Genomic DNA, 17,394 nt, shown 5'->3' with positions numbered 1-17,394 from the left:
ACGCATCCCGTTATCGATTTTGGTCGATTATATCGATTAATCGTAGCAGCCCACTGTAGAACCATACGGTTACAGCAATAATATAGGTTTTAATTTGTTTAACTTCTTTTAAAAACATAACTTTTTGTACACAAATTAGCATGTATAAAATTGTCATTTGCTGACCCCTATACCTTTTTTTTTTTCCTATATGGGGATGTGTGAGTGCTCATTTTTTGTGCCATTATATGTTGTTTATATCGGTGCCATTTTTTGTTTTGATGGGACCTTTTCATCGCTTTTCCTAAAATTTTTTTAGGGTATACAAAGTGACCAAAAATACGCAAGTTTTTTACGTATGGGCCATTGTCTGTGCGGTTTAATTAACATGATATTTTTATAGGTTTGACTTGTACATATGTGGCAATACCACATATGTTTATGTTTATTTTTGTTTACAATTTTTTTTCCATGGGAGAAGGGAGGTGATTCAAACTTTTATTAGGGATGGGGTTTAATTACATTTATTAAGAATTTTCTGAGAAAATATTTTACACTATTTTTTTAGACCCCAAAGGGGACTATAACACACACTCATTAGATTGAATACACTGAACAATGCTATGCCATAGCATAGCATTGATCAGTGTTATCAGTGCCTTATTGCTTCAGGCTGCCATGGCTGTCTGGAGTTTTGGATTGCTGATCGAACGAGGTGGCAGGTATGGGCCCTCCCGCCATCCCTTTAGCTTATTGGGACATCGCGATTTCACCACTATGGTCCCGATCAGCTCTGCTAAGCAGCTGTGATTGTTCATTTTTATTTTTGCATTTTACACGTCGCAATCAATTTTGATCGTGAAGTCTAAGAGTTTAATGCCGGGCATCACCAAGATCGGTGATGTCCGGCAGTAGACACAGGTCCTACCACCCCACTATAACGCGCACTCCGCTGTTGAGCATGCTCTCAACTCCTGAGCGCATGTCATAGCAGGGGAGAGGGCGCAGGGCTTACATGCATGTCCTGTGTCCTTAAGAGGTTAAATGGAACCTGTCACCAATTTTATGGTTTTATGCTGCTGAAACTGCGGATGGGAAGCCTAAAACAGGTGGAGTCAGCAGGGTGCTCGGACACTATGATTAACTCTGAATCCTATATATAGATAGTCAAGCAGTTGCTCTTCACCCCACCAGCACTGAGTGAGAAAGATGCATTGCTCAGGGCCAATGTGGTGTGAAGCAGTTACTGGGATACGCCCCCCGTGACTACTTACCTAAGTCTTTGTGGCATTTTTAAACTTTGATAGTCTAAAATGCCCGAGCGTTTCATAGTTAATCATAGAGTCTTGCCATCCTGCTGCCTGCACCTGTTTTATGCTTCCTGTCCTTTGGGCAGCATAAACTGGTGACAGGTTTCCTTTAACAAAGTATAAATGTAGCACCCGCTATCTTCATCGAGGCAGTGCAACATCTTGTTAATGCAAATTCTCCCGGCCAGGTGAAAGAGGTTAGTGGCAATGTACACAGTACTATATACAATACTGGTCAGTAACAGTGGTTAGGGATGGTGCATGCTGTATCGTATGCATCACCACTCCAGGTACAGGAGTGTGGAGTCCAGCAATAAACAGTAGTCTCCGTTCCTGTGTGTACTGCACAAACGTTGGTGTGTTGAGCCAATAGCATAGTGTGCGATGGAAACAGAGGAGCGAGCTGATGAAAATTATTTTATATATGTATTTAGCTTATATATAATCGGACAATACAGACTGAATTTCATCGGGTTTCCTTTATTCTTAATAGAATAGCACAGAATACTGTAGCTATATTCTGTCAATACATTCTTTTAGAAACTGGATTAGCCTTGAAGAAGGCACCTACTACATATTGTTAGAAAACACCTCCAATGCATAAGTAAGTTCTGAATAACTGAAATAAATTGAACAAACAATAACCTCTTTCTGTATTATTTTTCATTTATGTTTGGACAGATAATAAAATCTGGATTGAACTTCGCCCAATACTATGTAAGTCATATTACAAGTAAGAAGCCAAGTTTCATTTTTACATTTTGGTTTTGTTCCTCCCCTTATTAGCCATAACTATTTTTTTTTTTACATACTTATATGAGGACTTTGCTGGGCCAATAATATTTTGCGATGACTTCCTTCTTTCCCAAAATTATGCTGGGAAACAAAAAAAAACTATTTCGAAAATGTGGGGGGGGGGGGGATAATTTTTATGTAATTTATCATGCTGTTAAACTGACATGTTGTTACGATTCTACAGGTCAGTGCAAATACAATGTTATGAAATAAATATGGTTTTATGTTTTAAAATAATGCTTTAAAAAATATCATGACTATGCCCTATAACTTTTTAATTTTTTGGCCTATCAATAAAAAAGTCAAGGGCAGCCTCGCAAGGTAAGCCCTCCAGGTACCAGTAAACGGAATCCAATCCTCCATTTAGATGCAGCTGTGAGCTTTGACAACTGGCATCTAAAGGATTAAAGGGGTACTTCGCCCCTAGACATGTTATCCCCTATCCAAAGGATAGGGGATATAACATATCTGATTGGGGGGGGTCCGGCTGCTGCGGCACTGGGGCATTCATTAACACGTTAGCCTGGGGCCTGTACTAGCCATAACACCCCCTCCCATAGACATTAATGGAGTGGGGAGTGGCGTAGTGTCACAAACACGGAAGCACCAGGTAATCTAGCCCGAAGACCGCGGGGGGGGTCCCAGCGGCCGCACCCCTGCGATCAGACATATTTTCCCCTTTCCTTTGGATAGGGGATGATATGTCTACGGGCAGAGTACCCCTTTGATATCCCACAGCAGCGATGACTGCATGTTGGCTACTAGCCACCGCCTTCCTTTACAGAAAACAGCCAGGGTATGGAGCGGGATTGCGCACCATATACCTCTTACAGCTTTATGACATACATTGTACGTTAAAGGAGTTCAATGAGTACTGTCGTTTCAGACAACTGAATAGAATTTAATAGAATATTGGCGAAGATAAAAACCCATGTAAAATAGTTATAAGCATTATATTTCTTGCCTCTAGGTGTCTCCTTCATTACTAAAACATCATCCAATTTATGTCAAAAGTACATTCTGTCTCTGGCCACAGACTTGCTAAAACAGAATGTAGGAAGTGTAGGTGGGACATTCTGTGCTCTGTGTACTCTCCTGGCTCTGTCAGTTAGATCTGAAAGAGTTACTGTCAGGGCCCTGGTTTTTGTAAAAAAGGGCATAGCTTAAACGGATTGTCCAGTGAGGGCGATAAGTCTCTGATCACAGGGATCCAACTGATGGAAACCCCCCACGATCTACAGAATAAGACCCTGGCTCTCAAAAAGAGGGTGTGCTATAGATGGCATGGTCCTCATTTATTTCTATGTAAGTGCCGAAGATACCTGAGTACAGCACTCGGGCATCTCCGGCGATCCTATACAAATGAAAGGAGCACATGTTTTCTTCAGCACATGCTGTAAGAGATGGGAGAGAGATGGTGGGACCCTCCGCAATCAGACACTTATCCCTATCCTGTATATGAGATGCCATACTATGTGTCAACAATTGGGCTAGAACGCTGGCACAGTTTAAGCCAATAGCTGATCTCAACTTAGACTAAGTGTAGTGTAAGAGGAAGATAGATTCATCAAACAGCCTTGTACGCCTGTGATAAGTCTGACACATTCTACGACTGTCTAGTCTGAGATGACACTGTATAATAATGAGACATTTTTAGTAATTCTGGGCCATAATCCTCTAGAGAACGGCTTCTCTGTGTCCCTATGTTCTGGCAAATAGAGAAATTTAATAATTTGGGACCCTAAAATTATATGAGAAGAACACAAAATAAACCAGATATTATCTTTCTTACTGCTCCACTGATAAATTATGGTAAATACATTGCAGAAATCTGAAGCCCTCAGCAAATATAACACTTTATTCACTTTGGGGGAGATTTATCAAAACCTGTGCAGAGAAAAACTTGCCCAGTTGCCCATAGCAACCAATCAGCTTGCTGCTTTCAGTTTTATGAAGGCCTGTGAAAAATGAAAGAAGTGATCTGATTGGTTGCTATGGGCAACTGGGCAAGTTTTCCTCTGCACAGGTTTTGATAAATCTCCCCCTTTTTCATTTGTATTTTATGATGTACTCAACAAGATGGAAGATGAAGACCGGGTAAGATCCTCATTTATTATACACTGTGAATAATTCCTAACAAGGATAGAAAATTACTGTAATGGAGAGACTACAATTAATGTTATATTTTTATTGTAGCCCATCATTACGAAGATTGCTGAAAGACTTTTTAATGACAACGATAAGTTACGTTTTGCAAGACCTTGCTGCACCTGCTTACGTAGAGCAATGAAAACTAAAACAACTAAAAAGAAAAGAAAATCCTGTGGATGCAGAGGAGGGGCTGCAGCTAGAAAATCCAAATGGCTTCAGTGCTCCACTCATTCCCCTATGTCCCAGTCCCAAAAGAAAAAAAGTATGAAATTATTTAATTTATCATCTTATTTATTATCTGAAAATGAAATAAACCTACTGAGTAAAGGACTGTCCTTCTGCCCATCATCCAGACCCAGTGATTTTCAACTTTTTCTTTATCTTAACCAATATATCCGAAAATTAACTTTAACACGTCATTTTAGTATTACAAAAAACAATACCCAGGTGGATTCTATTCCCCCAATTGAAGAAAATATCAATTCTATGGTTAAACATGTCTCTGTTAAAACGAAATCCTTTTTTTATCCTATTCATCATAGGGGAAATTATTTAGATACATTCTATGCTGTGGTTCAAAAAGAATTTATGTCATTATGTGAAAAGAAATCAACTTATACATTTAAAGATAATTTGACAAACTGAGAACGTTTGGCCATAGTATCGTTACAAAATAACAAAAAAATCATCATCCGCCCCGCCGATAAGGGGGGTGGAATAGCTATTCTCGATACAGAGATGTATGTCCGTGAGGCCACCAGGATCCTCTCGGACATAGAATATTATGAAATTTTAAAAAGTGATCCATCGTCGGAATATTTTGATCTATATACAAATTTTATCACTGAAGCCACTGATAAGTGTCTGTTTGATAAGCGGGAGCACACATTCCTAAATATTAAACATTATTCACTTCCGATTTTTTTATTATTTACCCAAATTACACATGGACTCAGCTAACCCACCAGGTCGCCCTATAATTTCTGGTATCCACTCCATCACTGCACATTTATCTCATTATGCTGACCTGTTCCTTCAGTCACTTGTCTTGCAGTTGCCCTCTTATTCAAGAAATTCGACACAGTTAATTTGGGACATCAAACAAATATCCCTTCCCCATAATTTTTCTCTTCTAACCCTGGATGTGTGCTCCCTCTATTCGAACATAGACACTCAATTGGGTCTGGAGAGTGTGGAGTATTATTTGAATGTTGCTCCAGACTTAGGAGGAGAACAGTCCTCTTTTTTGTTAAAATCAATTGAATTTATTTTAGAACACAATTTATTTAATTTTAATAATATTATTTACAGACAGACTAAAGGCTGTGCTATGGGGACTCGTTTCGCTCCAAGTTATGCTAATTTGTTTATGGGGCGATTCGAGTCCCAGTACATAGCACAGCCTACACATTTTTCAAAACATTTAGATTTATAGATGATTTATTTTTTTTGTAGACTGGGACTGAGTTGGAAGCAGAATATTTTGTGAATTATTTAAATCAAAATACATGGGGTTTAGAATTTACACCTCATTTTTCACACACCACAATAGAATTTTTAGATTTAGAAATCATGAAAACGGAAGATAATGAGATTTTTACCCAAATGTTTTTTAAACCGGTAGATGTGAACAGTCTCCTAAAATTTGACAGTGCACACTACCCTAATTGGCTGAAAAATGTGCCTGACGGGCAATGTTCGCATTAGGAAGAATTGCACGAGTGATGTTGATTTTTAAGACAGTCTTTATTATTACAAAAACGTTTTTGTGACAAAGGGTATCCCAAAAAATTAGTAAATGCGGCTTATAACAAAGTAAAAACAAAAAAAAATCTGTTTTTTTGATGCCAAAAATAATTGGGAAATCAAGTGAGGAGAATAAATTTAAACATAATTTTGTTAAGAATTATAACAATAGTGTACCAGAAATCAGAAAAATACTTAAGAGCCATTGGTCGATTATTCAGGCAGATCCTGTATTAAAGCAATTAATACCCCCAGTAGATGTAATAATTATGATGAGCGAGCTGAGAGGGGATGTGTCCCGTGTAATAAAAGCAGGTGTCTCTGCTGTAGTATGATGCGAAACACCAGGGTTGAGACTTTTTCTTCATCTGTTACAAAAAATGAATTTTTTATCAAAGTCCTGTGCTCTGTGGTTCACAATTTGCTATATATCTACTGGCATGTTAGTGTAATTTGCAATACGTGGGCCGCACTGTACAAACAGTGCGGTCCCGTATGTGCAAACACAGGTTCAACATAAGGAATCATTTTTTGTTACATAGTGTCTCAAGACATTTTTCCATTAAACACAAGAGTGACAGTAGTACATTAGAACTCATTATACTCGAACAGATTCCAGAGAACTGTCCCGATCGGTTTCAGCTGTTGATCAATCGGGAGCCTTTTGGATTCACAAACTGTCCACGTTAACCCATCAAGGACTCAATGAGACCATTGAAAATGTACGCTGAGAACTCAACCTTGGTGTTTCATTCACACACAGCGTTTTTTATATATATATTATATTTTTTATATGTTTTATACATATTTTTTCATGTATATATATTTTTTAGATACGTATTTTTATTTATCATGTGTTTTTATTAATTGTCTTTTTCATATATATTTCACATATATATATCTATATATATCTATATATATATATATATATATATATATACATATATATATCATATATATATTTTAAATTCCTTTGATATTTTTATTTACTATATTTTTCTGCTCTATGTTGTAAATATATAGAATAGAGCTTCTGATGCAAGGATTTTTTGTGCGTTATATGGACTGGAGTACATGCCCGTGTTATCAATGATGATAAAATATTAAAATAAATATAACAAAGTATATATGTGATAAATTGACAGTATCTCATGTGGATTATTTACATATATGTGGGTGTATATTTACACACATGTATATGTATCTATATGTGTGTTCATATATATATGGATGTATTTTTATATGTGTTTATATGTTCACACCGATATATAAATTTGATAATCATGTATAACCCATAGGTTCCCTATTCCTTATAGAGGTTGGGAAAACATCGGTTAGCAAATTAGAGAGACGAATTCACACATAGAAAACAAATACAAGTGTGGATTTTGATCACACGGACATGTGCACAAATCCCAAGCTGGATCATTTAAAAGTATATGTGTATTATAGAATCATGTAAATATTTTTTTCTTATGCTTTTTTATGCATGTTTATATTTAATCTGAAAAATACAATATAGGCTGTTAAAGAGTTAGTTGCACGTTGTATAAAAGCTCCCCCTCATTGTGATTACCATGCCTGATGAAGCTGCGCAAGCGCGGTGAAACGCGTTGCATTATCCTGATAAAGCTACCTTCTACTTACCTGACGTGTCCGTCCTTGGTCAGCGCCGTGGAGACCCGCCATCCCTTGGAAGTCCTTCCTCAGTTACGTAGAGCAATGAGATACATCATCAGCAAGGTAAGAACATTCATCTTTAATTTAACAAACTAACACCCAGTAGAGTGAGGAGGTGGTGCCATTAAAGAGGTTATCTAGAGAGCTGAAAAGGTATTACCTCTCCTAGATTTAACCAGTGGCTTACTCCTAGTTTGGTCTCGTCTCATTTTGATACCTTCTGTTATGAAGAAAAAGGGCTGAGATGGCAGGGCAGGTACTATGTTGCAATCAACACATGCAAACGAAACCAGTGGCGATAAATTTATGCAACATTGTGTACATTGGCCACCGCATGGAGGCCTGGTTTCACCTGCATGTGTTGATCACAACATAGTGCCCACAATCTCAGCCGCCCTTCTGTCATATCAGAAGGTATCAGGATAAGACTAGACCATACTGAGAGTGAGCCACTGGGGAACAGGGAAGGCTACCGCCATTTTAGCTCCCCAGATCACTTTTTTAACATCTAGAGACAAATAAGGCGCCTTTAACATCAGAAGGGTACATTTGTCTCAAACGGGGTAGGAGGAGACCCCATTTAACATCACGATCTGGAGGACAAGACTCCTTTAACATCTAGTGGAGTCTGGAAGTGGCGCCCTTAAAGAGGTTTTCTAAAGAGCTGAAAAGGTATAACCTTTCTTTGCTCCCTAGCTCCTTACTTCTGGATCGATCTTGTCTCGTCCTGATACCTTCTGAAAAGAAGGGGGAAGATTGAGGTGATGGGGCAAGTACTACGTTGAAATCGCCACATGTAGGCAAAACCAGTGGCAGCAAATGTATGCGTGATGCTGCTGATGTTTTGCAACATTGTGTGAACATTGGCCACTACATGGAGGCCTGGTTTCTCCTACAGGCGGATATCTCAATGTAGTACCTAACTCACCATCTTAGCCCCCCTCCTTTCATACCAGAAGGTATCAGGATGAGACTAAACCAAACAGAGTGAGCCACTGGGGAACAGGGAAGGCTATCGCAATTTTAGCTACCTAGATAACTTTTTTAACATCTAGAGACAAATAAGGCGCCTTTAACATCCGGAGGGTATATTTGTCTCAAACTGGGTAGGAGGAGACCCCATTTAACATCACGATCTGGAGGACAAGACTCCTTTAACATCTAGTGGAGTCTGGAGGTGGCGCCCATAAAGAGGTTATCTAAAGAGCTGAAAAGGTATAACCTTTCTTTGCTCCCTAGCTGCTTTCTTATGGTCTTATCTTGTCTCATCCTGATACCTTCTGGAAGGAAAGAGGGAAGGCTGAGGTGATGGGGCAAGTACTATGTCGAAATCTCCACATGTAGGCGAAACCAGTGGCAGCAAATGTATGCGTGATGCTGCTGATGTTTTGCAACATTGTGTGTATATTGGCCACCACATGGAGGCCTGGTTTCTCCTACAGGCAGAGATCTCAATGTAGTACCTAACTCACCATCTCAGCCCCCTCCTTTCATACCAGAAGGAATCGGGATCAGACTAGACCAAACTGAAAGTGAACCACTGGGATCAGGGAAGGCTATCACAATTTTAGCTCCCCAGATAGCTTTTTTTTATCATCTAGTGACAAATAGGGTGCCTTTAACATCAGTAGAGTACATTTTTCTCAAAAGGGGTAGGAAGAACCCCATTTAACATCACAATCTGGAGGAAAAGACTCCTTTAACTTCTAGTGGAGTCTAGAGGTGGCGCCCTTAAAGAAGTTATCTAAACAGATAAAAAGGTGTAATCTTTCTTTGCTCCCTAGCTGCTTACTTCTGGGTTGATCTTGTCTTATCCTGATACCTTCTGGAAAGAAAGGGGGAAGGCTGAGGTGATGGGACAAGTACTATTTTGAAATCTCCACATGTAGGCGAAACCAATGGCAGCAAGTGTATGCATGATGCTGCTGTTTTGCAATATTGTGTGTACATTGGCCACCTGATGAAGACCTAGTTTCTCCTACAGGCGTAGATTTCAATGTAGTACCTAACCCACCATCTCATGCTCACTTTCAGTTTGGTCTATTCTCATTCTGATAACTTCTGGTATGGAAGGAGGGGGTCCTTTCATATCAGAAGTTATCAGAATGATACTAGACCAAACTGAAAGTGAGCCACTGGAGAACAGGGAAAGCCATTACCTTTTTAGCTCCCTAGAAAACCTTTTTAACATCTAGAGACAAATGAGGTTCCGTTAACCCATTTGAGACCGAGCCCATTTTGACCTTAAGGACCAGAGCATTTTTTGCAATTCTGACCACTGTCACTTTAAGCATTAATAACTCTGGGATGCTTGTACTTATGAATTTGATTCCGAGATTGTTTTGTTGTGACATATCCTACTTTATGATAGTGGTAAATTTTTGTCAATACTTACATCATGTCTTGGTGAAAAATTCACATGATTCACATATACAATATGTCTTCTTTATGGATTAATCATAAAGTTGAATTTTTTTTTACTTTTTGAAGACATTAGAGGGCTTCAAAGTATAGTAGCAATTTTTCAAGTAAATTTCAAAATCTGATTTTTTCAGGGACCAGTTTTGAAGTGAATTTTAGGGTCTTTATGTTAGAAATAACCCATAATGGACCCCATTTTGAAAACTGCACCCCTTAACGTATTAAAAATGACATTTAGAAAGTTTGTTAACCCTTTAGGTGTTTCACAGGAATAGCAGCAAAGTGGAGACGCAAATTTTAAAATGTAAAATTTTTCAACATGTTCTTGTAGACCCATATTTTTTTTTTACAAGGGGTAAAAGGAGAAAAAGCCCCCAAAATCTGAAACCTCATTTCTCTCAAGTAAAGAAATACCTCAGAGGTGGATGTAAAGTGATCTGCAGGTGCACTAGAGGGCTCAAAAAGGAAGGAGCGACATTGGGCTTTTGGAGAGCAAATTTTGCTCAAACGGTTTATGGGGGGCATGTCTCATTTAGGAAGCCCCCATGGTGCCAGAACAGTCAAAAACACCCCATTTGACATACTATTTGGGAAACTACCCCCCTTAAGGAACGTAACAAGTGGTACAGTGAGCCTTAACACTCCACAGGTGTTTGAGAAATTTTCAATAAAGTTGGACATGAAAATGAAAAATAAATGTTTTCACTGAAATGCTGATGTTACCCCAAATTTCCAATTTTCACAAGGGGTAATAGGTGCTCAAATGGTTTTTGAGGGGCATGTCTCATTTAGGAAGCCCCCATGGTGCCAGAACAATGAAAAACAACCCATATGGCATACTATTTGTGAAACTACACCCCTCAAGGAACGTAACAAGTGGTACAGTGAGCCTTAACACCCCACAGGTGTTTGACAAATTTTCAACAAAGTTGGACATGAAAATCTAAAAAAAAGTCACTAAAATGCTGATGTTACCCCAAATTTTTCATTTTCACAAGGGGCAATAGGTGAAAATGTTCCCCCAAAATTTGAAACCCCATTTCTCTCGAGTAAGGAAATACCTCATATGTGGATATAAAGTAATCTGCAGGTGCACTAGAGGACTCAGAAGGGAAGGAGCAACATTGGGCTTTTGGAAAGCAAATGTTGCTCAAATAATATTTGTGGGGCTTGTCTTATTTAGGAAGCCCCCATGGTGCCAGAACAGCAAAAAACACCCCAAATGGCATACTATTTGTGAAAATAACCCCCTCAAGGAACGTAACAAGGGGTACAGTGAGCCTTAACACCCTACAGGTGTTTGACGACTTTGTGTTGAAGTGGGACGTGTAAATTTTTTACTAAAATGCTGATGTTACCCCAAATTTGTCATTTTACAAGGGGCAATAGGTGAAAATGTCCCCCAAAATTTGTAATACCATTTCTCTCGAGTAAAGAAATATCTCATATGTGGATGTAAAGTGCTCTGTGGGTGCTCTAGAGGGCTCAGAAGGGAAGGAGTGACAATGGAATTTTGGAGAGAGTATTTGGTTTGAATAGAAGTCTGGGGCCATGTGCGTTTACTAAGCCCCCATAGTGCTAGAACAGTGAACTCTCACCTCCCACATGTGACCCATTTCGGAAACTACTAGGGATGTAAGAAAAAATCGATTCTCGCGATAATCGCGATTTTTCATTTGCCGATACAGAATCGATTCAAAATATTTTTGAATCGATTCTTTTAGGGATGTGGAATTTTTAATAAAACGCACTTTTCTTACCTGCCAACGAGCCCGCGGAGCTCCGGTACAGGTGTTCGGTCCCCGGGCTGTATTCTTCTTACTTCCTGTTAGTCCGGCACGTCACATGGAGCTTCAGCCTATCACCAGCCGCAGCGATGTCCCGCCTCCGCTGGTGATAGGCTGAAGCTCCATGTGACGTGCCGGACTAACAGGAAGTAAGAAGAATACAGCCCGGGGACCGAACACCTGTATCGGACTGTACCGGAGCTCCGGGGGCTCGTTGGCAGGTAAGATAAAGTGCGTTTTATTTTATTTTGCAGCCCGGACGGGATAACATGAGAAAAGTGAGCACCGGAGTACTAGATCGCCGCTGTCAAAGCTGACAGCGGCGTCTATTGGGATCTATGAATGCTCCCAGGTGGGCGATATATCGCGATGTATCGTCACCTAGACGGTATCGCGATATATCGCGATATATCGAATCGCCACACTGGTATCGCGATTCGAATCGAATCGCCAAATTCTTGGCGATTCACACCCCTAGAAACTACACCCCTCATGGAACGGAACAAGGGGTATAGTGAGCATTAACACCCCACTTGCGTTCGACAGATCTTTGTAACAGTGGGCTGTGCAAATGAAAAATGTAATTTTAAATTTTCACGGACCACTGTTTCAAAAATCTGTCAGACACCTGTGGGGTGTTAAGGCTCACTATACCCCTTGTTACGTTCCGTGAGGGGTGTAGTTTGCGAAAACTCACAAAAACCTCCAACATCCTCCCGGTTGTTTGATTGTAGCTTCAACAGAATCCATTCTCTCACCCTTGTCCATTACCCTTGAAAAAATTCTTACACCATTGATCAAATAAACACCATCTTTCCTACTAGATAACTCAGCTTTCCTACAATTGATTCAAGACACTGCCAGTATTCCTCCAGATTCCATCCTAGTCACCTTTAATGTTAACAGCCTATATACCTCCATCAAACACGAGAAAGGACTCATTCCATTAAACAGCTACTCATTGATTCAGATTTTGCACCAGGCACCATTGATTTCTGTACTGACATCTCAGAATTGGTATTACACAACAATTACTTTTTATTTCAGGATGATTTCTTTCTAAAAGTACAAGGGACAGCAATGGGGTCAAACATGGCACCTCCCTATGCCAATGCCTATATGGCTTGGTTCGAGGCACATTACATTTATCCTGATTCACTATTCCAGACCTATTCCTTGGTCTGGAAGAGATATATATCGATGATATCTTTTGCATCTGGAAAGGACCATTGCCCACCCTACAATCATTTCACCAACACATCAATTCCATCTGGCCTGAGTTACAATTTACGATTCATCACCATACAGATCACATAGATTTTCTATACACTACAGTCTTAGTCAATTCTTTTGGACGACTCGCCACTGATCTATACATCAAACCCACGGACCATAATAACTTGCTCCTATATACCAGTTATCATCCTAAAGCCAAAATAGAATCTCTCCCAATATCACAATTCCACGGAGTGAAGCGCATAGTCAGTGATCCCCAGGCACAAGAACAATGCATTGAAGAAATGTCATTAAAATGTAGAACAAGAGGTTACCCTGAGCGAGTCATCACCAAGGCCAAACAACACAGAACCCCCAGACCTCAGAATGACACAGCCCATATACCCTTTGTCCACACATACCATCCATTCTCATATAAAGTGCATGGCATAATAAGAAAACACTGGCCCTTATTACACCAGGCTTTACCAAGTGTAGATGAATTCAAAAGACCATTTATGCCATGCTTCAGGAGGCCCAGAAATCTGAAAGACCGATTGGTACCAGCAGACATAGGGAGTATGAACACATTATCCTGACAAACCCTGCTAAGACCTCGTAAGAATGGCACTTTCCCATGTTTACACTGTATACAATGTAACAGTATAATAATAGGTAATCGCACACTTCACCCCAGATCCGGAGAGTCAATTCCGCTGAAAGTTTTTTTTTTTTTTTTTTTTTACCTGTGATTCTAATTTTGTCATTTATCTCCTGAAGTGTCCATGCGGTTTAACATATGTAGGTGAAACAACTCAAAAAATTTGCGACTGTATCTCACAACACAAATCAACCATCAGAAGAAAAAACTTACTGCTACCAGTTCCCCACCACTTTGACTCACACAATCACACCCCATCTCAGCTTAGATTCCAGGTCTTGGAACAGATCCACAGAAATAGGAAAGGTGGTAACAGAGTCAGGTTACTAAAATTAAGAGAAGCGTATTGGATACACAGACTGCAAACACTTGAACCCGCATAGACTGGAATAGGGAATATGACATTACCAATATGTAGAATGCTCATATGTCACATCTGTAACATGTTGATGATATGCCTTCTCTTTCCCCAGGTACGTTGAGGAAACTATCTCCGGACCAATGCTGTGGGGGCCATCCCATTCTGTGTCCTTTATCACTAATATTTTCTCTCTCTACCAGTCATTCTGTTGCCCATTCCTCTATTTCTTTTACCCCCAATCTTTCCCTACATATTTATTTTTCTTTTTTTTCTACATATCCTTTGGTCCCATCCCTTCACCTTAGCTATCCCTTTACTTACCTATAATGTTTCTCCATTCATTTCTCTATCTATCTTTCTATTCATTTATTCCTCATTCTTTTTTACACATTCCCCTTTCTTCTCTACTTATTCCTCCACCTATTTCTTTTGATTAATTTATTTCCCATTTTTTCCTATATATTCCCCTTTCATCTCTACTCTTTTCCCCATTCCCCCCCAAAAATTGCCCTATCTACCTATAACACACAATCATTCCTCTATCTATCTCTCTATTTCATTAATTTCCCTTGTCTCCTTATATATTCCCCTTTCTTTCTTTTTTTCCCACACTTCCTTGAAACCTATACATTTAACTATAGCACATTATCTATCTATAACCTTACTACTCTATTACCCTCTTCCGATTATCACTCTATTACACATTTCCATGATTTCTTTTTCTTCCTCTTTATGTTTCTATACACATTCATTCATCTTTCATCAGCCACACTCGTTTCACCTTATTTATTCACATTGATTCGCAATTGACCATAGTTTCCTGTATTATGGAACGCAATGTGCGTTCCGCGGACGTCACTTCCGGTTGAACCGCACCTATCCCGATAGGTTGAACGCATTTTGCGTTTCACGGCTCGCATCACATGATCCACTGTACTTCCGGTTTTACCACCGACCGCGGCCTCCGGACTACACAGCCTCCAGGTATCCTTTAACTTACTATTTCCCCCCCCCCCCCCCCCCCCCCCAGCCCCATTACCTTTTACCTGTCTACTCATATATTACGCCTATTATTCCACTCTGTTCTGTCGGCTGACTGTTTACAAACTGGAAGTGACATCACTTCCTTACCATATATAATACCACCCTCACCTGAGTATCCCTCATGCCTCCAGCGACCATAGGTCGCATTTCTACACACGGCTACTTATTCCTACCTCCACAGCAATCCGGGTAAGTTCCTACATAAATCTTAGGGGTCATATGCGCTCTTCATGATGTGATATTGTCCAGACATTGTTACACCCTTCTATAGACTATACCTTATATGCTGCATATTTTTGTCATACGTTAATGTATACTGCAACTGGTTGTATGCTGAGGATTTATTATATGGTGATGCACCTACCTTTATCTTGATACATGTGTTGGATTTTGTCCGCTTTTGAAGCATGTCTTATCTGCACTTTTTATACTCCTCAATATTTCTCGCTTTATGGCTAGAGATTATTTCCTTCTTGCAACTGTTGATCATACCAGTCACCTTAGAGTGAGTCTGACACTAGCCTGTTATCATTTTATGTTATCATTTTATATTATATTTTTTCCTTAACCATTATGTTACTAGACATATTATTTCTTGTTCCCCTTATTGATTTCTCTGTCTGTATAATTCATAGATCTGATGAAGGTCCTGGTAGGACCAAAACATCATACTGTTTTGCTTTTGGATTGCTAATAAAATTTAATCTACTTCACTGTGAACAAGTGGTGTGCGAAGTTCTATTATTAAGACTTATTTAAGGATTGGGATTCCTAACTCCAGCACCCATGACACTCTTGAGAGTGATGCATCTCTACTAGAGATGAGCGAAAGAGACTCCTAGGACTTTATCCACCTTTTCCAGCCCACCGGAGCACCTGAAAGCTGAACTAATTTATGCAGGATAAGTCATCAACTGCCGAGCCGAGAAGTTCATGATGAATCGAATTTACTGTAATTTCGCTCATCTCTAATCTACATAAGCTGTAACCAGCAGCCACCCCTGTGCAAATGACCAGTTTAAGGCCTCAAATGTACATAGTGCGCTCTCACTCCTGAGCCATGTTGTGCTCCCGCAGAGCATTTTACATCAACATATGGGGTATTTCCGTACTCAGGAGAAATTGTGTTACAAATTTTGGGGGTCTTTTTTTCCTATTACCTCTTATGAAAATGAAAAGTATGGGACAACACCAGCATGTTAGTGTAAAAAATAAAAAAAACATGTCACACAAATATGCTGGTGTAGACCCCAACTTAACCTTTTCATAAGGGGTAAAAAGGGAAAAAGCCACCAAAAATTTGTAGCTCAATTTCTCCTTTTCTTACTGAGATACCCCATGTGTTTCCCTAAACTGTTGTCTTGAAATACGACAGGGCTCTGAAGTGAGAGAGCGCCATGCGCATTTGAGGCCTAAATTAGGGACTTTCATAGGAGTGTACCCGGTTGCAAGCGTTACACTTGCCTCTTCCACCAAAAATACTGTACGTCAGTTTTCCCCAAACAGGGTGCCTCCAGCTGTTGCAAAACTCCCAAAATGCCTGGACAGTCAATGGCTGTCCGGTAATACTGGGCGTTGTTATTTTACAACAGCTGGAGGCTCTGTTTTGGAAAAACTGACGTACAAGACTTTTTAAATTTTTATTGGGGGGGGAAGCAACAATGTAAGGGTGTTTTGTATATGTAGTGTTTTACTCTTTATTTAGGGTTAGTGTAGTGTTTTTAGGGTACATTCACATGGGCGGGGGGTTACAGTGAGTTTCCCGCTACAGCGGAAAATTTGCCACATCGCCTGTACATTCACATGGGGGGGGCAAAACTACAACTCCCAGCATGCACTGACAGACAGTGCATGCTGGGAGTTGTAGTTATGCAACAGCTAGAGGCACACTGGTTGGGATTGGGAAACACAGAGTTAGGTAACAGACTACCGCACTGTTTCCGCACCATTGTCTGTTTCCTAACTCAGTGTTTCTCAAACACATGTGCCTCCTGCTGTTGCAAAACTGAGTTAGGAAACAGACAACGATTCCCAACCAGTGTGCCTCCAGTTGTTGCAAAACTACAACTCCTAGCATGCCCAGACAGCTGAAGGGCATGTTGGGAGTTGTAGTTTTCAACAACTGGAGGAGAACAGTTTGGAGACCACTGTGTAGTTGTCTCCAAATTGTAGCCCTCCAGATGTTTCAAAACTTAAACTCCAAGCATGCTGGGAGTTGTAGTTCGGCAACATCTGAAGGGCCAG

The 17,394-nt window shown here is 39.9% G+C and overlaps 1 protein-coding gene across 8 annotated transcripts in view; it reads left to right on the top strand.

The window, feature by feature from the left end:
• Positions 1-15,870, top strand: part of LOC130284782 (uncharacterized) — a 63,275-nt gene extending 47,405 nt beyond the window's left edge. Inside the window, exons 6-10 of one of the 8 annotated variants that reach the window (XR_008847142.1) lie at positions 1,971-2,006; positions 4,281-4,497; positions 7,652-7,724; positions 14,219-15,090; positions 15,734-15,870. Coding sequence is in view for 4 of the 8 variants with exons in the window: in XM_056535529.1 (XP_056391504.1) it covers positions 1,971-2,006; positions 4,164-4,181; positions 4,281-4,880 (654 nt within the window). In the remaining 4 variants the exon portion in view is untranslated. Of the gene's footprint in view, positions 1-1,970; positions 2,023-4,163; positions 4,182-4,280; positions 6,728-7,503; positions 8,060-14,218; positions 15,091-15,733 lie in introns of those variants that run through there. The other 7 variants (XR_008847143.1, XR_008847141.1, XR_008847144.1 and 4 more) reach the window with 7 other exon arrangements.
• The last annotated feature ends 1,524 nt before the right edge of the window (positions 15,871-17,394 follow it).

The sequence above is a fragment of the Hyla sarda genome, chromosome 8 (genome assembly GCF_029499605.1).
Source record: "Hyla sarda isolate aHylSar1 chromosome 8, aHylSar1.hap1, whole genome shotgun sequence".
Classification (NCBI taxonomy): Eukaryota; Metazoa; Chordata; class Amphibia; order Anura; family Hylidae; genus Hyla; species Hyla sarda.
This window is presented reverse-complemented; position numbering and strand designations above follow the sequence as displayed.